The sequence below is a fragment of the Natrix helvetica genome, assembly GCF_964273705.1.
Source record: "Natrix helvetica genome assembly, chromosome: 9".
In the NCBI taxonomy this organism is placed as follows: Eukaryota; Metazoa; Chordata; class Lepidosauria; order Squamata; family Natricidae; genus Natrix; species Natrix helvetica.
Genome location: NC_138560.1, coordinates 4,591,705 through 4,617,903, shown reverse-complemented (window position 1 = coordinate 4,617,903; position 26,199 = coordinate 4,591,705). Strand labels below are relative to the sequence as shown.

The 26,199-nt window shown below is 46.2% G+C and overlaps 2 protein-coding genes across 3 annotated transcripts in view; one reads left to right on the top strand and one right to left on the bottom strand.

Annotated features, from left to right (window-relative positions):
- The window catches only part of ATP1A3 (ATPase Na+/K+ transporting subunit alpha 3), a 37,897-nt gene extending 25,037 nt beyond the window's left edge, over nt 1-12,860 (top strand). The window contains exons 16-23 of the mRNA XM_081962581.1: nt 110-278; nt 777-931; nt 2,585-2,708; nt 3,568-3,713; nt 8,012-8,142; nt 9,873-9,974; nt 10,084-10,175; nt 11,020-12,860. Coding sequence (XP_081818707.1) covers nt 110-278; nt 777-931; nt 2,585-2,708; nt 3,568-3,713; nt 8,012-8,142; nt 9,873-9,974; nt 10,084-10,175; nt 11,020-11,048 — 948 coding nt within the window. The 3' untranslated portion in view covers nt 11,049-12,860. The remainder of the gene's footprint in view (nt 1-109; nt 279-776; nt 932-2,584; nt 2,709-3,567; nt 3,714-8,011; nt 8,143-9,872; nt 9,975-10,083; nt 10,176-11,019) is intronic.
- Nucleotides 12,861-18,137: 5,277 nt separating this feature from the next.
- On the bottom strand, nt 18,138-25,120 carry RABAC1 (Rab acceptor 1). Of its 2 annotated transcripts, none has more exons than XM_081962582.1 (6): nt 24,993-25,120; nt 23,517-23,616; nt 22,558-22,770; nt 20,510-20,607; nt 20,037-20,138; nt 18,138-18,598 (listed from the first exon to the last, which is right to left on the bottom strand). In XM_081962582.1, the coding sequence occupies exons 2-6, from the start codon at nt 23,594-23,596 to the stop codon at nt 18,510-18,512; spliced, it is 582 nt and encodes a 193-aa protein (XP_081818708.1). In that variant the 5' UTR covers nt 23,597-23,616; nt 24,993-25,120; the 3' UTR covers nt 18,138-18,509. The 2 variants fall into 2 exon arrangements, with proteins under 2 accessions (XP_081818708.1, XP_081818709.1); XM_081962583.1 differs by lacking the exon at nt 24,993-25,120 and adding an exon at nt 24,718-24,842.
- Between the last annotated feature and the right edge of the window lie 1,079 nt (nt 25,121-26,199).

Sequence of the window (26,199 nt, the reverse complement as noted above, 5' to 3'; positions counted from 1 at the left end):
CCGCCATTTTCTTCATCCAAACCATCTCTTCCATCTTCACCCAACCACCTTTTGCACCACAGCACCTGTTCTCCGTTTCTGACCGTGCCTTCCATCCTTTCCCCTTCAGGGTGCCATTGTGGCCGTGACGGGGGATGGAGTCAACGACTCACCTGCCTTGAAGAAGGCAGACATTGGAGTCGCCATGGGCATTGCTGGCTCGGATGTCTCCAAACAGGCCGCTGACATGATTCTGCTGGACGACAATTTTGCCTCTATTGTTACTGGCGTTGAAGAGGGTAAAGCAAGGAGAGCGAGATTGGTTCCCTACCCACTCAAACGGTCGGAATGGAGGGTAGACCTCAGTTGTGGGCCCTGTTAATATCTTGTTTCTGGGAGAAAGATTATACAGGTTGCCCTCAACTTACAACCACAATTGAGCCCAGAATTTACGTTGCCAAGTGAGAAATTGGTCAGTGGGATTTTGTCCCATTGGGCGACTTTCCTTGCCACCTTGCTAGACTGTAAAGCCATATATATATATATTCAAATCCCAGTAAGGGTATGACTAGCTGATGAGAGCTAATTAGCTCGAAATAGATCTATACTAGTCTCCCTTTATTTATTTATCAGTACAAATACAACACACACACACACACACACACACACACACACACATATATATATATTATTGCTATTGTGCCAATGGAGCAGAAATCTGGCCGGCGTTGACTTGGTGGCGTCTGCTTCTCCTGCTCTCCAGCTATGCCCCATTCTCTCCCCATTTGTCTCACCAGGACGCCTGATTTTTGACAACCTGAAGAAATCCATTGCCTACACCTTGACCAGCAACATCCCAGAGATTACTCCCTTTCTGCTCTTCATCATGGCCAACATCCCGCTGCCTCTGGGTACCATCACCATCCTCTGCATTGACTTGGGGACTGACATGGTGAGTTCTCCTCCTCTTTACACCCCTCCATCCGCCAACAGGGTTTCATCTTCTGCTTCCTCTTTGCAAGCCTTCTCACAGGTAGCAGGGGCCCCCTCCGTAGATTCCTTCTGTGCCAGGATTCAAAACCTGACCCTCGGTCCTTCATTACAAGGGACACCAGATCCTGGCCTGGACCAGTTTTGGTTGAAGGTGTCAAAGGAACAGAAACTGCGTGATGCTTCACGCAAATAAAGCCAATGTAAATAAGAGCCAATTTGGTCTGATGGTTAAGGAGGCGGGCTAGAAACTAGGAGACTGAGAGTTCTAGTCCCGTCTTAGGCATGAAGGCCAGAGGGTGACTTTGGGGCAATCATCAGGAGATGGTGAGTTCTAGTCCCACTTTAAGCATGAAAGCCAGTGGGATGATTTGGGGTCAGTGAACAGGATCCTGGGAGTTCTAGTCCCCTCTTAGGTGTAAAAGCCAGAGGGTGACTTTGGGGCAATCATCAGGAGATGGTGAGTTCTAGTCCCACTTTAGGCATAAAAGCTGAGTGACTTTAGGCTAATTCCTCTCTCTCTCTCTCAGGCCAATCCATCTCATAGGGTTATAGGGAAAATAGGAGGAGAAAAGAGTATTAGGTATAGTCTCCATCTTAAATCATTTTAAAAAAATAATAAAGGTGGAATATGCATAAATAATATGAACATAATAGCACAAAGGAAACTTAGAGTAAGCTAGTTTAATGAACTTCTCTCAGCTCTGGTTCTATGGCATCCCATTTAGGCCCTTTTTTAGCCCAAAGCGTGTGCGCGGAAGGCTTAGCGCTCACATTTGCCAACTGGTAGGGAAGGTAAGTAAATACCACCCTTGCCTTCTCTCCCACAACTGAATTTCATGCAAGGAATCTCCTTGCCACCATCTCACACTCATTAAGACTTTCATTCCTCAAGGACACAGTTCCTCAAACTTGGCAACTTTGAGACTTGTGGACTTCAATTCCCAGAATTCCTTGGCCTTTTAAGCAGTCCACAAGTCTTAAAATTGCTAAGTTTGGAGACTCCTGCTCAAGGATCTTGGGAACTGTAATTCTTTCAACCAAAATTATCTTGTTATCTTTTGTAAAACTGGGCAGGTACATCTAATGTGCAGTTTAAGCCAGGGGTCTCCAACCTTGGCAACTTTAAGCCTGGAGGACTTCAACTCCCAGAATTGCCCAGCCAGCTGGCTGGGGAATTTTGGGAATTGAAGTCCACAGCTCTTAAAATGGCCAAGGTTGGACACTCTTGCTTGACTGGCTGGGAGTTGAAGGCCTCCAGACTTAAAGTTGCCAAGGTTGAAGACCCCTGGTTTAAGCTGTGGGGTTGACTTAATATTTACAGTCTGGGCAGGACACAGAGGCAACGAATCGTGTTTCTTGCAGAGGCTGACTCTGGCATATCTTTGGAAAGAATGAATAGATGAGTCAAAAAAGAAAAGAGAAAAGGAAAGGATGGCAAAAGAAGACACAGAATTTTGGGGGGGAATGGCCCAAAGGAGCCGGATCTTTCATTCTGGTTCTTGGCCTGGTCTTTCCTAGAGTGACTGGGATGAGAAGAGCTCAACCTTCAAGTGTAAGACGAAAGCGGTGATCTAGCGATCTGTGCAATCTCCATTCTTGGTTTTCCCGCCAGGTGCCTGCCATCTCCTTGGCTTACGAAGCAGCTGAGAGTGACATCATGAAGCGCCAGCCCCGAAACCCCAGGAGTGACAAGCTGGTGAATGAACGACTCATCAGTATGGCCTACGGACAGATTGGTGAGTCAGGTGCAGACAACCAGTTGGGATGATCTCCGACGTTGACTTGAGGAGATAGGAGTTGGGTCAGACAGGGCTGGCCTTGTCATAGTAAGAGGATCTTTATATATAGGTCATTAAGTCGCTAAGTTAGACATTTTTGAAGTGAGTTTTGCCCCATTTGACGACAGTTCCTGCCACAGATGTTAAGTGGATCTATGCAGTTGTTAAGTTAATAACACAGTCGTTAAATGAATCTGGCTCTCCCATGGACTCTGCTTGCCTGCATTCTAACCACTGCACCACCATGGCTCACCAAAACCAAACCTTTCTCCTCAGTGATTAATATAAATCTGCAAGTTTGTAAACTATAAAAGTCTCATCAGTCAAAACTACCGAAACAACTGAGTGCATAGCTTAAACACCAATAGCACTTAGACTTATATACTGCTTCACAATGCTTTTACAGTCCTCTCTAAGCGGTTTACAGAGTCAGCCTCTTGCCCCCAACAATTTGGGTCCTCATTTTACCTCCCTCGGAAGGACGGAAGGCTGAGTCAACTTTGATCCCGGTGGGATTCGATCTGCCAAAATGCAGGTAGCCAGCAGTCAGCAGAAGTAGCCTGAAGTACTGACCACTGCGCCACCAAGGCTCTCAGGAATATAGGAGTAATAGCAACATTTTAGTGACAATAATAATAATAATAATAATAATAATAATAATAATAATAATAATAATAATAACAACAACAACAACAACAACAACAGAAACGATAAACTTTTAGCACGGCTGGCTGGGGGCACCTGGGAGTTCTACGAAGTCTTATAAAGTTGTTGAAGTCGAGAAAGGATTTCCTCAACTCTCAAAATTCCTTTGCAGGAATGATTCAGGCTCTGGGAGGGTTTTTCTCCTATTTTGTGATCTTGGCTGAGAACGGGTTCCTGCCCCCTGTTCTGGTTGGCATCCGCCTTAATTGGGATGACCGGACAGTCAACGACTTGGAGGATTCATATGGGCAGCAGTGGGTAAGTAGAGGAAAGCAGTAGAACCACATAAAGCATCCCGGATTGCTTACAGAAAGGATGGTTGAGATCCAATCCCTGTTAAGTGGCAGTTTTGTTTGGACAAGTCTATAGAACACGGTGTAAGATGGTTTTTTTAGATGTTCTTCCTTCAGGAGTTTCTGCCTTGCTATATTAGATACTAGCTGGATACCTGTGCTTCGCGACAAAACCATGTGATCAGGCTCAGCAGGAGAAATTGGGTCAGTGGTGGTCGGTGATTGAAACACATAAGGGAATATCGGTCCCGATGCCTTGAGTCCGGAAGCAGTTCCATAGGTGGAAGGTGTAGACATTTTGGTGAGGTACTGACGTTTCATACTGTAAGGAGCCCCAGACCACTTCTGAGTGAAGGAGTGGAACGTCTGCAGATTTGAACTGAGGTAACGGAATGTGAGGCAACTGGCAGTTGGAACAGAGTTCTTTTCAGGTGGGGAGGGGGAATAGAACTTCTTAGCATCAGAGCGTGTTAATTACTTTATAAGAAATACTAATGATCTGATGGCCATTTTGAAAAATCCTTTCTTAGCAAGCACCTCGAATCCAAGGGGAACATACGTGCCAAATTTCAAGATTGTAGGCTTTATGGTTCTGGAGATTTCGTGATGAGTGAGTGGTACTTGCTTTTTATATATATAAATACGATTAATCTGATCACTCTGACAAAATGGTGCTTCATTTCATTTCTGGTACATGGACGTTTCCGATTCTAGCTGGCCTCACAGAAATGTATTTTGTAGTAGCGATGTTGCAAAGGATGAAGAACTAGTACCTTTTGAGGACATTGTGTTCAATACTGTATTGTGTCAATGTCTTTTGCTGAAAATGAATATTGCATCTCGAAGAGAGAGGGAGAGATGCTTTAATTTTCTGCAAAGCTAGATTCTAATTCTAAAAATAATAGAGGGAATACTGTATAATCGAGTCAAATGACGGACACACCAAACCGAGCTAATTTAAACTCCTATTTGGAGTCTAACTATCACTTGATGAATGGTTGGCAATATTTTTTTCCTTCCACCTTTATTTCCATGAATTGAGAATAAAAAATAAAAAAAAACCTATTTAATAGCAATTTGGGAAATTAGGATAAGTATATATTTTTTCAAGCAGGTTCCTGGTTAGAATTGCTGTGCTCCTTTTAACACAAAGGAAAACTCAGATTGTGTACATTTGGTACCACAACGCTGTTCATGTTAGTTCTTTCTTGCTCTCTTTAGTTATCTTATACCTGATGGGTCAATTCCAGCTATAGATGAACCTGGGCCTTCTGACTTTTGTAGTGCAACATTTGGACAGAATAATCCTGTCCCATTGAGTAACAGAGTTGGAAGGGACCTTGGAGGTCTTCTAGTCCAACCCCCTGCACAAGCAGGAAACCCTATTCCATTTCAGACAAACAGTTGTCCAATCTCTTCTTGGAAAGCTCCAATGTTGGAGCGCCCATAACTTTGTGGAGGCAAGTTGTTCTATTGATGAATTGTTCTCACGGACAGGAAATCCTTCCTTAAATTTGAGGTGTGCTTCTCTCCTTGATTAGTTCTCATCCATTGCTTCTTGTCCTGCCTTCAGGTGCTTTGGTGAATAGGTTGACCCCTTCAAGTACTGGAAGACGGCTATCATGTTACCCCCTACTCCTTCTTTTCATTAAACTGGACTTATCCAATTCCTGCAACCGTTCTTCGTGTGTCTTCACCTCCAGTCCCATAATCACCTTCTCTAACTTGCTTTTCTCTGCACCCTTTCCAGAACTTCAACATCTTTCTGCTAAAGGCTGCTAAATATGGAATTTATTTGGCTTCACGGGTTAATGAAGACCATACTTACCGTAGGCGTTATAAGATTGCTAGGTTTGCAATTGATCTGGTTAAGCCTGTTATAAGAAAACATGTTGGAAGGGCCAATGACTCTTTTCTTATTTTTTTATTTTTTTACAAACAGCTATATAGAGAGAGGAGAGAAATTAGAGCTGGATCAGACTGTTAGGAGACGGTGATTTTAAAAACTATACATTTGTCAAGGAAGTAGATTCCCACCATTGGGATTTTAAGACAATCGCTTGCCTCAGGCAAAAAATAAAATGGCTTTGTTTCATGTAATGCAGAAGGCCAAAGGTGTCAAACTCAAGGCCCATGGGCCGGATCCGGCCCACTGAGTACTTAGATCTGGCTCATGGAGCTTACTTGGAAACAGTGAAGGACCGGCCCTCGGTGCCTCTGCCAGCAAAAACGGGGCTCTCCATCACCACCACCCCCTCTCCAAGCTCCGTTTTCACTGGCAGAGTGCTCAGACTGCCATAGGCACATACCCACCCCGATGTGAGTAACGTTGAGCTGGCCATGCCCACTCTGGCAATATCCCCACCCCCCCAAGGTCAAACACACCCCTGATGCGGCCCTCAATGAAATCGAGTTTGACATCCCTGCAGTAGGCTAAGCTTAACAAAGTTAAGAAGAGTAAGATCTAGAAGGCACTATGGAAAATAGGGCTGAGGATAAGCTGGAGTAAAGTCAAAAACCATCCCCCCTCAAAAAAAGACCACGACAAGCCACTTCCATTCTGGTACCTTAAGCAAAAAAAACAGGGAGGTAGCCAGGATGTGACCTTAAACCACAATGCAAGTAACTCTGTTGTTACCTGTATGCAGAGAGAGGGGAGGGGGAGAGAAAAAGAGAGGAAAAGAAAGTGAGGGAGAAAGAGGAAGAGAGAGTGGGAGAGAGAAGAGGGAACGGTAGAGGGAGAGGGGAAGAGAAAGTGAGGGAGAGAGATAGGGGGACAGAATGTGGGAGAGAAAGGGGGGAAGGGAGAGAAGGAGAAAGAGGGAGAGAGGGGGAGGGAGGAAAAGAAAGTGAGGGAAAAAGGGGAGGAGAGAGTGTGAAAAAGAAGAAGAGGCAGTGGGAGAGAGAAGGGGGGAAAAGAAAGGGAGAGGGGAAGAGAAAGCGAGGGAGAGAGATAGGGGGACTGAGAGGGGCAAAAGGGGGAGAGAAGGAGAGAGAGGGAGAGAGAGGGAGATACGTTCCTCTCTGCAGCCAAAGGTGCTTTGAGTTATGCAGGCTTTCCGTTTAATACCTTCCACTCAAACTGTGTCTTTTTTGGTCTCCATCCTTTCCTGGGTGTTGGCCCTTGGAAGTGCGATCGAATTTCAGAGCTGGATTTAGACATCCCCAGGGCCCTAAACTGCGGGAAGTTAGAGACGCTGCATTTGGCAAGCACTAAAAGAGAAGGAAGCTGTGTAAGAGCCGAACTTGGCAACCGGGCTGCCCAGATGCAGAAGAAACCCGTGATGGGCCAGGAAGGGCCCTCTTTGACACATCACGTCACAAGAGATGTGAAAGCGCGCAGAAACAAAGCACATTTTATTTAATCCGGATGGCGTAAGCTGTAGAGGAGGGCTGAATTAATGGGCATTGTCATGAATTTATAATAAAAGCCCAACCAACACATCACATTCTGAAATGTATAGATTTACAGAATAACAAAGTTAGAAGGGACCTTGGAGGTTTTCTAGTCCAACCCCACCCCCCTGCTCAAGTAGGAGACCCTATTCCATTTCAGTTAAATAGTTGCTTAATCTCTTCTTTAAAACTTCAGTATTGGAGCATTAACTTTAGAGGTAAAATGTTCCACTGATTAATTGTTTTAACTGTCAGGGAATTTCTCCTTAATCCTAGGTTGCTTCTCTCCTTGATTAGTTTCCATCCGTTGTTTCTTGTCCTTCCTTCAGGTGCTTTGGGGAATAGTTTGACTCCCTCTTCTTTGTGGCAGCCATTTAGATATTGGAACACTGCTGTCATGTCACTCCTACTCCTTCTTTTCATCAAACTAGACATACCCAGTTCCTGCAGCCGTTCTTCATATGTCTTAGCCTCCAGTCCCCTAATCATCCTTCTTGCTTTTCTCTGCACTCTTTCCAGAGTCTCAACATCTTTTTTTTTAATCGTGGCAACCAAAACTGGATGCAAATATTCCAAGTTATGGTCTTACCAAGGCATTATAAAGTGATACTCAAACGTCAAGTATGCTCGGTGCCATAACATGTGCCATAACAATAAAGCCCATACTACACTATAATTGCAGCAGTTGTCGCACACTGTGGGGAGTGAGTCAAGGGGAAAGGAAGAAAGCAGGAACGTCCATCTCCCCCTTGCATCCCACCAAGCATCTAATCTTGAATCGAGACAGCGGGTTGTTGTGCAAGAAAGCAAGACAATTCCCGGGAAAGAAGGTGCAGATGTTTTGACTCCCTGCTGTTTTCCTCCTAGACCTACGAGCAACGCAAAGTGGTGGAATTCACCTGCCACACCGCCTTCTTCGTCAGCATCGTGGTGGTGCAGTGGGCCGACTTGATCATTTGCAAAACCAGAAGGAATTCCGTCTTCCAGCAGGGCATGAGGTATGGCGCCTGCCGGGTTTCCCATTTGCCAAAGAAAGGGCATAAAAACTCCACCTTGCAACCCAGAAGCGAAGTTGTCCCCAAATCCACCGGGCAGTGGGGTCTAGTCAGTGAAATCAAATGATGTTGATTCCCAGAAACTTTTTTTTAAAAAAATTAAACTTATTTTAATTTTTGGTTAATTGCTTTGTCTAGTCCAGTGGATTTCTACGAAATAAATAAAAGAGGCAGGCTTAGAATGCTGAGCGAAGGAAGCCCCCAGTTTTTCCACTGACTTGGTTCAACGGGTGGGAACTAAGCCATTATGTGCGAGGGAAGTGGGATGCTCGGTGGGAGGAGTGGCCCATTCAGATACTTGGGTGACGATGATTGGACAACAATGCCAATTTTAATGTGATTCAGAGCCTGTATAAGTGCTGGCGTTATTTTTTTCCCCTTTCACAACTTATCAATACATCTCTCCACCCATCCATCCAATATAATCCTATCTCCATCCCTCCATCCCTCCAATATTATCCTATCTCCATCCAATATAATCCTATCTCCATCCATCCATCCCTCCAATATTATCCTATCTCCATCCAATATAATCCTATTTCCATCCATCCATCCATCCGATATCATCCTATCTCCATCCAATATAATCCTATCTCCATCCAACCATCCATCCACCCACCCACCCATTCATCCATCCCTCCAATATTATCCTATCTCCATCCAATATAATCCTATCTCCATCCATCTGATATCATCCTATCTCCATCCAATATAATCCTATCTCCATCCATCCATCCGATATCATCCTATCTCCATCCAATATAATCCTGTCTCCATCCAACCATCCATCCACCCACCCACCCATTCATCCATCCCTCCAATATTATCCTATCTCCATCCAATATAATCCTATCTCCATCCATCTGATATCATCCTATCTCCATCCAATATAATCCTATCTCCATCCATCCATCCGATATCATCCTATCTCCATCCAATATAATCCTGTCTCCATCCAACCATCCACCCACCCACCCACCCACCCACCCATCCATCCAATATCATCCTATCTCCATCCATCCATCCATCCATCCATCCAATATCATCCTATCTCCATCCATCCATCCATCCATCCGATGTCATCCTATCTCCAACCAATATAATCCTATCTCCATCCATCCATTCATCCACTCATCCATCCATCCATCCATCCATCCATCCATCCAATATCATCCTATCTCCATCCATCCATCCATCCATCCATCCATCATCCATCCAATATCATCCTATCTCCATCCATCCGTCCATCCATCCGTCCATATCTTCCTCTCCATCCATCCATCCATCCATCCAATATCATCCTATCTCCATCCATCCATCCATCCATCCATCATCCATCTAATATCATCCTATCTCCATCCATCCATCCATCCATCCATCCAATATCATCCTATCTCCATCCATCCATCCATCCATCCATCCATCATCCATCCAATATCATCCTATCTCCATCCATCCATTCATCCACTCATCCATCCATCCATCCATCCATCCATCCAATATCATCCTATCTCCATCCATCCATCCATCCATCCATCCATCCATCCATCATCCATCCAATATCATCCTATCTCCATCCATCCGTCCATCCATCCGTCCATATCTTCCTCTCCATCCATCTTTCCTTCCATCCCTTCCTCTCTCCCTCTCAATCTCTTCTCCCCATTTCTCAGAAACAAGATCCTCATTTTCGGCCTCTTTGAGGAAACGGCCTTAGCTGCCTTCTTATCTTACTGCCCCGGTATGGATGTGGCTCTCCGGATGCATCCTTTGAAGTAAGTACCAGCTTATTCTATTTTACTTTGGGGAGGGACAGACTTGTTGGGATCTAGAGGACTGGGTGGCCCTCTTGGGCTGAATGTCTGCCTTCTCTCCCCTCCCCAGGCCCAGCTGGTGGTTCTGCGCCTTCCCCTACAGTTTCCTCATTTTTGTGTATGATGAAATCCGTAAACTCATATTGCGCCGTAACCCAGGAGGTGAGAGGGGGCTGGGAGGGCTGGCTGGGGGCATGAATGGGCTGCCAGGTTTACAGAAAGACCCCTGCCTACATAACAGAAGCTGTCAATCCTGGGGTTTTAAAATAAGGTTTCCTGGTTTTAGTTCAGGGTTTTTTTGCACTTATTGGTCATTTTGCAGACAGTCCTAAGCAAAGTATGTTTTTACTTTGAGGAATTCATGAACTAAATGACTCTCCTTTATTGTCCTGCACTTAAAGCCCTTCCCTTCCCCTTCCCCCTTTTTCCTTCTTTCCTTTCTTCCTTCCTTCCTCTCTTTCTTTTTTTCTTTTCCTTCATTCCATCCTCCTTCCCTTCCTCTCTCTCTGTTTTTGTTCTTTTCCTTTTTCCTTCTTTCCGTCCTCTCTCCTTCTTTCTTCTCTCTCTTTTCTTTATTTTCTTCTTCCCTCCCTCCCTCATTCCTTTCTTTCTTTTCCTTCCTCCCTATCTCTCTTTTCTCTTTTCCTTTTTCCTTCTTTTTCCTTCCCCTTCCCTTCCTCTAATTCCTCTCCATTCTCCTTCTCTCTTTCCTTTCTTCCTCCCTTCATTTCTCAATGCAAGGCTGTGTTTCAGGGTCCTCTTATCCACCGTGCAAAAACGGGAGCAGTTTCTTCAGCTATTTTCCCCCATTCTTCCACGGCTATTTTCCTTATTTTCATAACCTTCAGCATCTTACCCAGGCTGGGTGGGGAGGTGTATAAAGGATCAGAGGAAACAGCCAGGAGGGCTCTGGATCCTATTTGGAAAGGGGGTAGGTGGGTTGGTCGGGGGGCTTGGAACAGCCATTCTGCAACAAATGCTTGATGGATATTCCTTTTTCTTACAGGATGGGTGGAGAAAGAGACCTACTACTGAATCTCTCCCTGGGTCCACTGCTGGTTGCCTCCCCTGCTGGGGAGGTGAAATCTTGACCTTCCCAAATTAGCCCTCCCTCTTGCCCCTCTCATGACTATGAGAGATTGGAACACCAAGATCACATGTTGAGACAGAGGAATAACCAACCTAGCCTCCCCCCCCTTCCTTCCCCCCCAGCCTTCCCCCACCCTACCCAAATGGGACACCTGACCCATCCTGTCCTGCATGCACGCCCCCCGTCTGGACACAAGGGAGGGACACATGCCCCCCCCCTCCATCCCGCCTCTCACCCACTTCTGCTCTCTGCCAAATTCTGCTTCGGTTTCTAGAGGCAGGCTACGGGAAGAGAGTCTGTGTGTGTGAGAGAGAGGGGGGGGTAGAAACATGCCATGGGAGGGTGCGTGTGGCTTTGGGTGTGGATGTCCATCTTTCCTGGCCTCTGCAAAAACGTCTAAACTCCCAACACTCAAAATTCCCTCCCGGAGCTGGGATTGAACGCAGGGACCAGCCACTTCTAAATAAACTTGCCTCGGAGGTAACAACCAAACAGGGAAGGGGTGGGGTGGGGGCAGGGGGAAGGATTATGACCCGGTTACCGCTAGTAAGAGATTAGATTTGAGGGGGGGGAAGCTGAATTCCTGCTCTCCTCACCCACCCCCAACCCTCAACCCCAGCCGTGCCAATGTGTTTTCCCCTTTCCTTTCCCCTTGTGTGCATGTGGAGTGATGGTGTGTGACTGTGCTTGTGCAAACGAGAAAGGACAGAGGTTCGCGACGATTCGCTTCACTGCCCAGCAAAGCTTCTCGAACATCCTCGGAAACGCTTCGTTTTTAGACGAAAAAGCAGCGGGATTTTTCCCCCCCCATTCCCCTTTCCCTTAAAAACCAGGTGGCCTCCCCAACATGGCGGCTCTAAGAACTCGTGGACTTCAACGCCCAGAATTCCCCCAGCCAGCCATAGCTGGGGACTTTCAATTGGACGCAGGGCAGTTGGGGAATTCTGGGAGTTGAAGTCCGCGAGTCTTAAAAATGGCCGATCTTGGAGACTTTCCCCCCCACCCCCACCCCTGCCCTAACCCCTCGAGTCTGACTCTGTAGATGTGTAAATGAAAAACCTCAACGGGGTGGCATCTCTTTCTTCTGCATGTAAATTTGCTCTGCTAGCATCTTTGTGGCAGCCGTTTAAGCCACCTTCCCTCCAGGGGCATCCCTACGCCCATCGGAGAACAGACGGCCTTGTGGGGGGAGTTGCCCGCAACTGACCCAGGGGAGCAGGGTAACGTTTCAGGCTGTTTTCCCACCGGTGCTTAACTTGGCCCCCTCCCCTTGGTCAGACACGTTCCTGTTTCTTGAGCCTGCGACTTCAGCCATAGCTCCTTCCCACGTAGAGCAGGGGTCTCCAACGTGGGCCACTTTAAGACGTGTGGACTTCAACTCCCAGAATTCCTCAGCCAGCTGGCTGAGGAATTCTGGGAGTTGAAGTCCACACGTCTTAAAGTGGCCCACGTTGGAGACCCCTGCCGTAGAGCCCCTCTCTAAACAGAGGGGGTGGGAGGGAAGGCATCTGCTCACTCCTGGCGGGTCGAAGGCGGCTTGATCGCTCTGGGCCTGCCCCACTCATCACACCCAGCCCTTATGTTCTTTGTAAGGTGGGAGGCGAGGGGAGCGGGGACATAAATGTCAGGCCGTTGTTTTCTGTCCCATCTCCCCTTCCCCTTTCGGGATCGTGTCGTCGTGTGAAACCAATCAACAACAAACAACAACAACCCAAACGATTTAACAAATAATTAAAGAAGTGGAATATTTAATATGAGATATGTGGCCGCCTCATTGTCTATGCCAGGGGGGGGTCAGGTGCCTTGCGAAAGAAGAAGAACTGGTCCCAACAAAAAACCCTTTTATTAATTGACTGTGAATTCTGCTCGTTCACATCCAGCAAAGTCTTTCAAGGGAGGATTTACAGTCACAGACCTTATCTGGCTTGGAGAGCTCCCAGGCCGATATCTGCAAAACTTGGCAAGGAGTCTCGGAGAGTCACGAACCAATTAAGCAAACTAATAGTCTCCTGCAAACTCCACTCCCCTTTCGCTCCTCTTTTATTTCCTCTGGGAGGGGCCATTCACCGTCCACCTGTGGCTTTACTCCCAAGTTGACCCCTGTTCTTTAGCTCGTCCCTTCATCTGGCACCTCTGCGCATGTGCACACTGGGAACAGGCTCCAGCTGTTCTTCTGCCTCACTGATGTCTGACTCTGAAGGCAGCTGATAACTGTCAGACGGCCCTGGCCCTCTCTCTGCCTCCGACACAGAGTCCTCATCAGAGCCTTCCCCAGACTCCAGGACTGGCCCACGTTCCTCCCCAATCTCCTCACTGTCCGAATCTGCTGCCAGCTCTGCTGGCCACTGGCGGGACACTCCCATCTACCTGTAATGCAGTAAGAAGGGATGTACATAATAAAATTATGGGTTGCGCTGGATCAAAGCAAATCGTTTGAAGAAAAACAAAATAGGTGTTCCATTTGAAGACAACTGTGATCTCTAGGGCATACGATTTGAACACGGCTCTCCAAAGGCTTTCCATGCAATGAAAAACAGGATGCAAATATTATGGTTATAATGAAGCCACCTGGAGACATTGAAAGTGACTGGGCGGCCATATAAATTCTCTAAATTAAAAAAAAGCAATACAATACAATAAATAAAACCTAGAGCCAGCTACTCCTTAAGTGGTTTGCAGAGTCCTGATTCTGCAGAATGTGAAGCTGGGGTTGAAAATTGTGTTTGTTCAAGAATCTTGCGTGGCTCTGAATGGCAGCCAATGTGGGGGAAATATGTAATCCCTGCCTCGGGATTACGTTTTGATCAGAATAGAGCCGGAAGGAACCTTGGAGGTCTTCTAGTCCTGCAAAAGTCTTAAAGTTCCCAAGTTTGGACACCCCTGCCCTACACCATTTGGGCAGATGGCAGTCCAGTCTCTTCTTGAAAGCTTCCAATGATAAAGCTTGTTTGCCCTTGTTTCCCCCCCCCCCTTTATAGTGAGCTCTAAACTAGATAGGGTTATCTTCAGCCAAATCAACTTTTGGGCCCACTCATTTTCCCAAGCTCCAGCAGTCCAGGACAAAAAACAAACAAACAATAACGATGGATGGAAACTCATCAAAGAGAGAAGCAACCTGGAATGAAGGAGATGCTTCCTAACAGGGAGGACAATTTACCCGTGAAATGCTGGCTGGGGACACCCCTGGTGTAGGGTCTGCTTGGGTGAGGCTTGTGGGTGTGTTGGATTAGATCAATACGATACAATACAATAGCAGAGTTGGAAGGGACCTTGGGGGTCTTCTAGTCCAACCCCCTGCCTAGCCAGGAAACCCTATACCGTTTCAGACAAATAGCTATCCAACATCTTCTTAAAGACTTCCAGTGTTGGGGAATTCACAATTTCTGGAGGCAATTTCTGTTCCACTGATTAATTGTTCTAACTGTCAGGAAATTTCTCCTCAGTTCTAAGTTGCTTCTCTTCTAGATTAGTTTCCACCCATTGCTTCTTGTCCTGCCTTCAGGTGCCTTGGAGAATAGTTTGACTCCCTCTTCTTTGTGGCAACCCCTGAGATATTGGAAGACTGCTATCATGTCTCCCCTGGTCCTTCTTTCTATTAAACTAGACATACCCAGTTCCTGCAACCGTTCTTCATATGTTTTAGCCTCCAGTCTCCTAATGATCTTTGTTGCTCTTCTCTGCACTCTTTCTCTAGTCTCTATCAAGGGCAGCGGTGAAATTCAATTTTTTTTTACTACCGGTTCTGTAGGAGTGGCTTGGTGGGCATGGCAGGGGAAGGATACTATAAAATCTCCATTCCCACCCTACTTTGGGGCCAGCCAGAGGTGGCATTTGCCGGTTCTCCGAACTACTCAAAATTTCCGCTATCGGTTCTCCAGAACCTGTCAGAACCTGCTGGATTTCACCCCTGATCAAGGAAGGGTCTTCAAAGTTGGCAAGTTTAAGACTTGTGGACTTATTTATTTCATCAAGTATGAATTAGATAACCGATAGAAGTATAGACATGATTATGAATACATGAAATGTATACGGGTACAAGGAATATTAGGACAGGGACGGTAGGCAAGCTGGTGCGCTTATGCACGCCCCTTAAAGACCCCTTAAGAATGGGGTGAGGTCGACCGTAGGCAGACTAAGGTTAAAGTTTTGGGGGTTTGGGAAAGAAACCCACAGTCTCAAGTAGTGCCTTCCAGGCGTTGACCACTCTGTTACTGAAGTGAGTCGCATTTTCTCCTTCAACTCCCAGAATTCCTAAACTCACATGACTGGAGGAGGAGGTCTGAGAGTTGGAAGTCCACAAGTCTTAAAGCTGTCAAGTTTGAAGGCCCCTGGACTAGATGACCTACAAGGTCCCTTCCAACTCTGTTCATCTGTCTCTAAGGAGGAAAAACGCTTAGAGGGAATTAATATTTGTTAGCCTTCTAGCATTTCGACTCTAGGATCTTTTTCAAGGTTCCACCTTAGTTTCCCTTGAAGGCTATTTTTCCCTCCACCCTTCTTGTCTTAGCAGTCTGCTGCATTAAGATACTGCTTTAATGCGGTTCCTGTAATTGGATTAGGATGGGGAGGGTTTTTTTCCCCCCATCAGGAGTGGGAGGGAGGAGGAGATGGTCACAAGGGAGCGGAAGGATGGAAAATAAGACACAGGCTACCATGGAGATGATGATGATGTCCTCCTGCCTGGATTAACGGAGAGGCCTTGCAAATCCCACCCTTCTTGGGGCGTTGAAGAGCTGCTTATATGAATCCCACCAACTCTTGTGCCTCTGAGTCACGGTCAGAGATGAAACAGCTCTATAAATGGAAATGGTGTGACATGGAAAGAGTGAAGAAGCACAGGGGGAATTGCAGAGCGAAGGACGGAGGAAAGAGGTGGGGGTGGAGGAAGGAAAATGGCTTTTTAAGTTCCATCCTTTTGGAATGCAAGAATGGTGACCACTGAAAGGAGAAGAGCAGGAATAGATGTTTTTTTTTTTAAAAAAAAAAGCAGGCCACCATTTCACCTGATTTCCTGTGGCTGAACAGGAGAATAATGTGGTGGGGGGGGAAGGAGGGGGGAGAGATGCAGATGGCCCCAACGTTGAGTAGCCGCAGATTTTCCTCGGCTGCTTTACGTGCTAAAAATAAGCCAATTACCACCCTTGTTTTGGAACGAGTTCTGATAAAAAAAATGCCGCATTTTGAATGGACTTGGCTCAGTGGTGAAGATGCTGAGCTTCTCGAGCAGAAAGTTCGTCGGTTCGAATCCCGAGAGCCATGTAATGGAGTGAGCTCTCGTTACTTGTCCCAGCTTCTGCCAAACTAGCAGTTCGAAAGCACGTAAAAAATGCAAGTAGAAAAAATAGGGGCTACCTTTGGTGGGAAGGTAACAGTGCTCCATGCGCCTTCGGCGTTGAGTCATGCTGGCCACATGACCACGGAGACGTCTTCGGACAGTGCTGGCTCTTCGGCTTTGAAACGGAGATGAGCACCGCCCCCTAGAGTCGGGAACAACTAGCACTTATGTGCGAGGGAAACCTTTACCTTTATCCCATTTGATTCAAAAATAGACACCCCCCCCCCTCAAGATGCTGGCTTTCCCAAAATGTTGCCATCTAGGAAGGAAGAATAAGAACTCCAGAATTGCAACCCTAGCGTGTTAACAACTGGGGTGGGGTGCTGGTGTAGCTCATCACAATTGGTGGACACCTGATTGGGAAGTCAGTAGTAAGTGATTGGAACGGAATTCCTGAACCTTGGTTGTTGAAGATGGGTGGACTTCAACTCCCAGAATTCCCCAGCCAGCTGTGCAGTTGAAGCCCACCCATCTTCAAATGATCAGGATTGAGAAACAGGGCACTGGTTGCAAGGAAAAAAACAATGTCCATTGCAAAAGGAAGAAAGGGAATTATATTTTCATATTATTTGGAAATTGTTAATGTAACGGGAGGAAGGCCCGTAAATATCTCCACCATCGCCCATTTTTTGAATATGTTGGGCTACCCACATTTAAATAACCACGGTACAATGAATCCTTTGCCATCTGGTGGTCATTCCAGATATTGCACCCTATTTCTGGCAGCCCCAAGGAAAACCATTAATCGCACATCCCACTTACACCCGGATGGGGAATCTTGTTGTGTTCCTATGTGAGTGCTCTTGAAAGAAAATCACCCCTCATTGGAAATAATTAAGCCATCTTTCTTGTGCCTCTCCTGAAATACTCCCTGTTTGTTTATTTATTTATATCCCATCTTTATTATATATATAAAAATGGCTGTATGATGTATGTTCCTTGAGCAATTTCAACCAAACGTGGTACACAGATGTCTTACTCTCTGGGAAAAAAATACTGTGGGGGTAAGATACCCCTAACACCCCTTGGGGAGGGGATGTTCTGTTAAGATACAGCCTGTTGTGCCTTAAAATGGCTTCTACTGTACTGCCGTAAAATGGCTCCTACTGTACAGTGTAGTAGAATTGCCTTGGTAATGGCTTCACAGCAGGGGTGGTTTGGCGTGCAAAAAATTACTGCCAGCAGCCGACAGGCCACAACATGTCATTTAATGAACTGTTGTAAGTCGAAAGCTACCCGTATACTCAATCGAGGTAGTAATACTGCAGAAGAGAAACGGGAGCTTTAAAAAAATAATAAGGTCTCTCCTGTACATTTTGAAGAGATTTCCATCAGAGAAGATGCCTCTTCGTTATGTCCCGTGTGAACCAGCCTTAACGATGCTTGAATATCAAAACGCCCCCAGCTATTAAAAACGAGCCAATGTCAAGCGCCTGGATTAATTTACTGAAGGGTCATAGTGAAGAGACCCAGCTTGATGGCTTTGCTTTTCCTATGTCCCATCTCTGGCAGATCAACGCGGCAGCGTTGCACAACGCCTGCGAGATGTCATTTTGACGCAGCGTTGCTGAATAAGCTGCCGACCTTGGGAGTCTGGGAACTCGGCGGAGTCGTCCGGTATATAAGGCTTGATGTCATCCTGTGGGTCACTGCAACCTTGGGCGGTATATACGTTAAAACACTCACAAGGAGGAGTGGGTTAATGTCACCGTTTTCTTTAATGTAGCCAATCAGGCAGGAGGAGGCGGAGCGCATGTGGGGCTTCTAAGCTATTGGGAAAGCAAGGAGGGGATCTAAATACCTACAAAGGGAAGTATCTAACAGCAGCAATCTACTATAGACGCAATGAAAAAAAAAACACGGCTACTGGGAATTAGACCTTCAGAGATGGAGAAATATCTGGGGGGAAAAATCAGAAACGAAAAAACATCCTCGATCTAGGGCAGCCACGGGGAGTTTTCACGATTCGGAGGGCATTGCAACTTAAGTCGGCATATCGACATTGAATGAAATAGCAGCGATTGGGATACACAGGCAACGTAACAGCCAATGGGGAAGTTCTGCAGCTTTTTTACACCGGTTCCATCTGCAGCTCATCAGTCTCGGAGGATTCCAGCTCGTGGAAGGCGGCATGCGAACCAATGACGACCAAGGTGGCGCCTGCAGAGAACGATAGGAGAAACCATGGGAAAGGAGGCTATGGGGCGATCTAGCTTGTCCTCGTCTCAGGTTCACAGGGATGGGACTTTTGTCTTAAGAGCTCCTAAGCATCTCTTAGGGCAAGGGTGTCAAACTTGATTTCATGGAGGGCTGCATCAGGATTGTGTTTGACCTTGGGGGAGGGGGGCAGGCATGGCTGGGATGGGCAGGGTAGGCGTGGCCACCTCGATGTCACTCGCGTCAGGGGCATCTGTGGTGTCCAAGTGCTAAGGCAGGACTTCCCTGAGACCCTCCCTCTCTCTCATTATATTCTCCTTCCTTCTCTTCTTTTTCCTTCCTTCCTTTTCTTCTTTTTCTTCCCTTTTCCTTCTCCTTTTTCCTTATTTTTCCTTCCTTGCTCTCTTCCTGTCTTCCCTTCTTTTTCTTTTCTCTTTCCCTTTCCCCTTTCCTGTCCTTTCCTGCATGCTCATTTCCAGGGCAGCCCCAGGGGCCAGATCTAAGCATCCCATGGGCCAGATCTAGCCCGTGGGCCTTGAGTTTGACACCCCTGTCTTAGGGTTAAAAACTGGATGAACCAGAGTAGGAAAGGAAGGAAAGGAAAGATTCAAACACACGGTATGATGGAACAGAATCCCAGAGAGCAGGATTTAACGGGGCTACAGTTCCTGAGAAGGACCTATGTCAAGTTAAGTCGTTCACCCCTTTTTCAAACAGAAATCGGCATAGGTGCTCTTTTGCAAGGAAGAAGCAACAGGAGAAGAAAATTGGAACACTGAATTTTACAATTAGGCTTGCAATGGTTGCTGTGGCAACAATGAAAATACCCCAAAGCCCTAATTAGGGACCATCAACGGTAATCAAAACTGGATTAAGGCCATCAAACATGCATGGTTCAAAATATGAGCAAAGACAGAGGAGTAATGACAATAGAGAATATTTGTAGCTCAAGAGTTGAACTGGGGAGCCCTTGGTGCTCTCTGAGCTTGGTGGTTTTCTGCTAGCAGTGTTGATGTTTCCTCGTGGGGGAATGAAACATCTGCAAGAAAACCACCAAGCTCAGAAGGCATCAGTGCTCTCACCACTGAGCTCCTCTCCCTCCCCCTCACTTTCTCCTCCTCCTCCATTCTGCAAACCTCACGCCCTTCTAGAACTGATGATGTTACCTAGTTTGGGAATGAAACGTCTGCAAGAAAACCAACAAGCTCAGAGAGCATCAGGGACCCCACTGATGTTCTCCTCCTCCTCCTCCTCCTCCTTTTCCTCCTCACTTTCTCCTTCTCCTCCAATCTGCAAACCCCCACTCCCTCCTAGCGCTGATGATGTTACCTAGTTTGGGAACGAAACGTCTACAAGAAACCCTCCAAACTCAGAGAGCCCCAAGGAGCCTGCAGGCAGAGGAGGGGAGTCCACCCGGAACGGCGTTTTCCTGTTTACTCACCCAGCACCCAAAAGACGGCTGAGCCAGCGCCCGCCAGCCAGAAGAAAGGAAAAGAGACAGCTCCGGCCAGACTGTATTGATGGGCTGTGCTGAGTTCTCGCCCTAGAGGGAAAGACAGTTCAATTAGAAAGCAGGCTGGGCTTCAATTGTTAAAAAAAAGAGAGGGAGAGAGAGAGAGAGAGAAGGGGGCAGCCTTGAATGCTTGACTGAAGAGATGCCAGCTTTTGAGGTCACATCTTTGCTTTCTCTGGTTTAGAAATACACGAGAAGGCTGGAGCCTAGCAAAGTATGGAAATTTGTGCAAGATGGACACTGTTCTTGTTGGTACAGCACCATCTGCTAGTTATTCTTGGAACTGTAGCTTTCGAAGACTTTTATTGTCTCCAACCTTGGCAACTTAAAGCCTGCAGGACTTCAGCTCCCAGAATTCCCCATCCAGCAAAGCCCCGCGGGAGCAAAAGGTTGCTACTTACCAAGAAGAACAAGCTGTGACTGTTGGGTCTTCAAGTACATGATGTAACAGGCCCCGAAGAACACAGCGAGTGCAATCAGAAGTAAAGGTGAGGTGATGCTAACAGGTGGGAAGGAAAGACCAGTGGGGTTAAATGCATCATGAAACAACATGGTGGGGGAGCACGTTCATTTCCTTGCTAATTCCATGGAATTAAAATTGAATTAATAAAAACCTGGCCAAACCCATTGTAACTAAGAAGGGAAGACGTTTGTACATATACAAAAATAGAATAAAACAGAATAGAGTAGAATAGAACAAAACAGAATTGGAAGGGACCTTGGAGGTCTTCTAGTCCAACCCCCTGCTCAGGCAGGGAACCCTACACCACTTCAGACAAATGGTTATCCAATCTCTTCTTAAAAACCTCCTGTGTTGGAGTACCCACAACTTCTGGTGGCAAGTTGTTCCACTGATTAATTGTTCTCACTGAGAGGAAATTCCTCCTCAGTTCTAAGTTGCTTCTCTCCTTGATTAGTTTCCACCCATTACTTCTTGTTTTGCCCTCAGGTGCTTTGGAGAATAGTTTGACTCCCCCTTCTTTGGGGCACCCCTGAGATATTGGAAGACTGCTATCATATCACCCCCGGTCGTTCTTTTAATCAAACTAGACATACCCAGTTCCAGCAACCGTTCTTCATATGTTTTAGCCTCCAATCCCCTAATCACTACTTGTATATTTGGGTAGTATATTAATTCCTTTACAGGTTTCCTTGGTGGCTATTTTCTAAAAGCTCTGCAAACTAAAATTGTACATGCCTGGGAACAAAAGGTGGATTATGTACTAGGCTCTGAATGCTCCCTAACGCGCCTGAGTATAGGCCACTCAGAATCCTTTTCCTTGATGTATATTGTAGACAGAATTTTATCCAAATGAGCACTGAATCAGGAACAGAGTCAGGCATTTGTAGCAAACTGAGGTTACCTCAAGATAACAAAATGCATGTGGAAATGTCACAATGCAAAGGTAACGTCACTGTATATTATTGCATCCCAGCATCTGATGCAAGAATGTCAATTGTCATTTTTTGCTCATGACATAAGTGTTGTGGTTTGACCCTTCCTCACCCCCTTATGCACAGAATGGGACTCTTTGGCTGATCTCTTTGGGTCTTTAACCCACAGCTTAGCCCACAGGCGCAAACTACGGGAGGGAAGTTAGGTGAACACATTTCCCATTTGTCTTTTCCCACAATTGGGGGCTAGAAGCGTCTTCCTGAAATGCGTATGTCGAAGGAGCAGAGTTTTGATTGCCCGCTCGGGGCTGACAAAGGTGGTTGGATTTTTGAAGGGATTGCCCTGGGCTTCGGGAACTTTCACTGCACAAATGAAGGTCTGTGGAAGGCCTGTGTGCTGTGGCGGCACAGTGGTTAGAGTGCGGTACTGCAGTCTACTTCTGCTGACTGACGTCTGCCTGCAATTTAGCAGTTCAAATCTCACCAGGCTCAAGGTGGACTCAGCCTTCCATCCTTCCGAGGCGGGTAAAATGAGGAGCCAGATTGTTGGGGGCAAGAGGCTGACTCCTGTAAACCGCTTAGAGAGAGTTGTAAAACAGTGTAAAGCTGTCAGGGTAATGATGATTTAATACCAGCTGCTGTAAGGCTGTAAACCAGGATGATGAAATGGGAATGAGTCAGCAGGGCTACTGCCACTTTGAGAAGCTGTATATATAAGAGAGGACATGTGAGGGCATCTCTCTCTCTCCCCTCGTGTATCTCTCTCCATTGTAGTTCTCCATGTAGAATTGAAGATTGATTGCTTGCCTAGTATTTTCCTGACACGTGTATGTATGTATATGTAAGTCCTGTATTTAAACCACAGTTTGAAAGACGAAACCCCTGTGTACTGTGTACTGCTGGGTTGTCTCAAAATAGTAGTCACGCTGTGCACACTCTGACAAAAGTGGTGTATAAGTAAGTGCTATTGCTATCCTCAGTGATATTTGCAGCACAGAATCAGGAGAATTCATCATCCACACAAGTAAACAAGGAAGCAATGAAATCTACTTACAGGCAATAGACGATAAGTCCTAGGAAGACAAAGACATAATTGCTCTGGAAATATTCCACGTTGCGGACAAGCCGTTTACACAGTACCCCAAAATTCTGAGGCTTTGCAAAGCGCCTCTGGTCCACAAAGTTGGCCCAGGGGCGAATGGTAGCCCGACGCTGATCTAGCCATTCCTTAGCTGGGCCTTGGGGCAAGAGTGCTGGGATGTTGATCCTAGAAGGGACAAAGTCAGAAGGCCACGAAAGAATTAGAAGAATGGTCTTCACATAAACATGGGGGGAGGAAAGGGGGGGGAATCCAGCTGCCTTTTGAAAAGCAACTTTGGGACCACCATGACCTGGATGAATATCTCCATAGACATGTCAGTTCCCCAGCTATTTTTAAAAAGCAGTGTTCCAACTCCGTTGTCCTCAAGAGTGTTAAATTACAATTCCTCTTAAGGAATTTCACTCAGACAAAATGGCCATCAACAGGCACATAGAGATAAACAGCATGTATATACCATTCAAAAGAGACAATCAAATGCCAAAAGGGAAACAAAAAGACCCAAACATCTTCTCACCAGCAATCAACACCCAGTTGAACAGAAATTAACACCAACATTAACATTAGACCAACAGTCAAAAAACAAACAATACCCCAATCCAGGAACTACCAACCCAGACAAACAAGCCAACAGTAAACAACAATCCAATCAAGGAACCATCAACTCCACTCCCACCAACATTGACAGGGCAAGCCACTAGTATATAAAATGAAAGCAAATCCTATCCCCTTCTAGCACTGATGATGCTACCTAGTTGGGTAATGAAACGTCTGCAAGAAAACAACCAAGCTCCGACAGCATCAGGGACCCCCACAATGCCTCTTAGCTGTGATGGCTGAGGAGGATAGGAGTTGTATTCAACGCTTTAAGGGTATCCGGCTAGAAAAAGCAAAATGATCTTGTCATAACTTACTTGTTGCTCAACAGCGCTCCGGTTGTCTCGACCTCAGTGGCTGCATTAAAGAGATGTTCTTGTCCAGTTTTACCAGCCATGGTAAATTAAGACGGAGAAGCTGTATAGAAAGAGAGATAAGGGAGTCAGGCACAACGCTGGTTGTTTGAGGCTCAAAACTGATCCTCATGGTAATATCTAGAGCTATCCAGAAGATCATATCATAAATATATATTTGGATATAGAAGGAAAACTTTGCTCACTCAAAGTCATTCAACTGGCTTTCATATCTAAGGCAGGACTAGAACTCACCACCTTCTGGTGATTGGCCCAAAGTCCCCCGGCCGGCTTTCATGCCTAAGGCAGGACTAGAACTCACCATCTCCTGGTGATTGGCCCAAAGTCACCCGGCCAGCATTCATGCCTAAGGCAGGACTAGAACTCACCACCTCCTGGTGATTGGCCCAAAGTCACCCAGCCAGCATTCATGCCTAAGGCAGGACTAGAACTCACCACCTCCTGGTGATTGGCCCAAAGTCCCCCAGCCAGCATTCATGCCTAAGGCAGGACTAGAACTCACCACCTCCTGGTGATTGGCCCAAAGTCCCCCGGCCGGCTTTCATGCCTAAGGCAGGACTAGAACTCACCGTCTCCTGGTGATTGGCCCAAAGTCACCCAGCCAGCATTCATGCCTAAGGCAGGACTAGAACTCACCACCTCCTGGTGATTGGCCCAAAGTCACCCAGCCAGCATTCATGCCTAAGGCAGGACTAGAACTCACCACCTTCTAGTGATTGGCCCAAAGTCACCCGGCCGGCTTTCATGCCTAAGGCAGGACTAGAACTCACCACCTTCTGGTGATTGGCCCAAAGTCCCCCGGCCGGCTTTCATGCCTAAGGCAGGACTAGAACTCACCACCTTCTGGTGATTGGCCCAAAGTCCCCCGGCCAGCTTCCATCCCTAAGGCTGAACTAGAATTCACTGACCTCCCGTTTCTAGCCTGATGCCTCCACCATTACACCATATTACCTCCCATCAGGAAATTGCACTAAAATAAAACATAAAATACATCATTTTATAATCTCTTGTGTCTTTAGTAAATATCCCTGATCTTCTTTCCTTGCCCTTCCTCTCTCTTTCAAGCCACCCTCCCTTTTAGAGACAGCTAACACGGGCGTCTCTCACAGCCTTTATCCGGCCAGCGCTGGAGACTGGATGCTACCTTCCGCCCCATCCTGGCACAAACGGTGCCTTTGCCCCTCTCTCAGGACGAGCCCATATGGGGCGCCCAACTAGACCGAGCTCCTAATTGGGCTGTCCCGTGAATCCGGCATCGGGTGTGTCTCCCAGGTTTCGGTCGGCAAAAGAACTTGGCCGCCGCATAAAACCTTTTTTTTCTTCCCAGGCATCTGGGACAAAAAAAGAGCCCCCTGCGATGCTGCGCGGTCCAGTCTCTCCTGCATCCGGGGTTGCCCCTGGCAACAGAACCTCGCTCACCTCCAACAGACCCCAATCCAGGTCCTCGGCGGAAGCGACCGGTCTGCGTGGCAAGGGGAGGGCGGGCAGGAGCGCGGATGTTTACTTTCCTAGGCGCGGAGCCTACTGGGTAATAGAGTCTTTTGTGGCCGCCTACTGGCGAGCTCAGTCATTTGCATCCATTGCCACGTTTTGTTTATTTTTGTTCTAAATCTATACGGGGGAGGGGGCATGTTTATTGGCTGTGTTTAATGCATAGCGGGGGAAATAACGGGATCACGCCTTTTCCCCCAACCAGCTGCGCTTAGCTTGGAAGTTATACTGAGTGGGGGATGATGGGTGGTGTAGTCTTCTGCAAATCTGCAAGAACCGTGAACGGTGTTGGCTTTTTTTTAATGCTTTTTTTAATGCTTTACACCGGCTAGAATAGCATATGCACAGAAATGGAAGAATAACACAGTACCAAATGAGGATGAGATAATACGGAAGATCTTGGAATGCACAGAGATGGATAAATTGACCAAGGAAGTTCAAGGAAAGGAGGAAACAGAGTCCTATTTAATTTGGGGAAAATGGTATAAATGGTTAGATGATAGAAACAGGAAATAAGAATCTGGAAAATATAGTTTGTATTGTAGAAGAAGTAGGAATTAGTGGTAAGAAGGTAGGAAAAGTAGGATTTACAGAAGTAGAAAAAGTTATATATTAGTCAAAGAGCAATAAAGACTGTCTGATACAAATAACCAAACATAGACTGATAAGCAAAAGAGTAAGAAATAATAGGATTATAAGTGTAAAAATGTATAGAGATGGACTGAGAGGGGAAAATGTTTGTAAAAAATGCGCCGATAGCTATCTGCTGTAAGAAGGAACAGGAAGTTCCGATGTTATTGTGTATGTTTTGTGTATGTAAGTGTTGTGTATGTGAGTGCTGGATGGGTTACTAACACTAGTATGGGAGCTGCCAAAAAAATTTGTATACCCATTTACCTTTCCCCATATATGTGTAAAAACCAATAAAAAATTTTTGGAAAAAAAAAGTGTGTATGTTTTTGTTGATGTGTATAAGTGTTTACAATAAAACAAAATTTAAAAAAAAGAATGTGGTTGGGAAGCGTGGTTGTGGAACCAGTTTGCGTTTCAATTTTTATTACTGTTGGGGTTGGTTTTTTTTTTTTTTTAAATGTGTTATATTGTTTGGCAACTTGAAATCTGTCCAGAATTATTT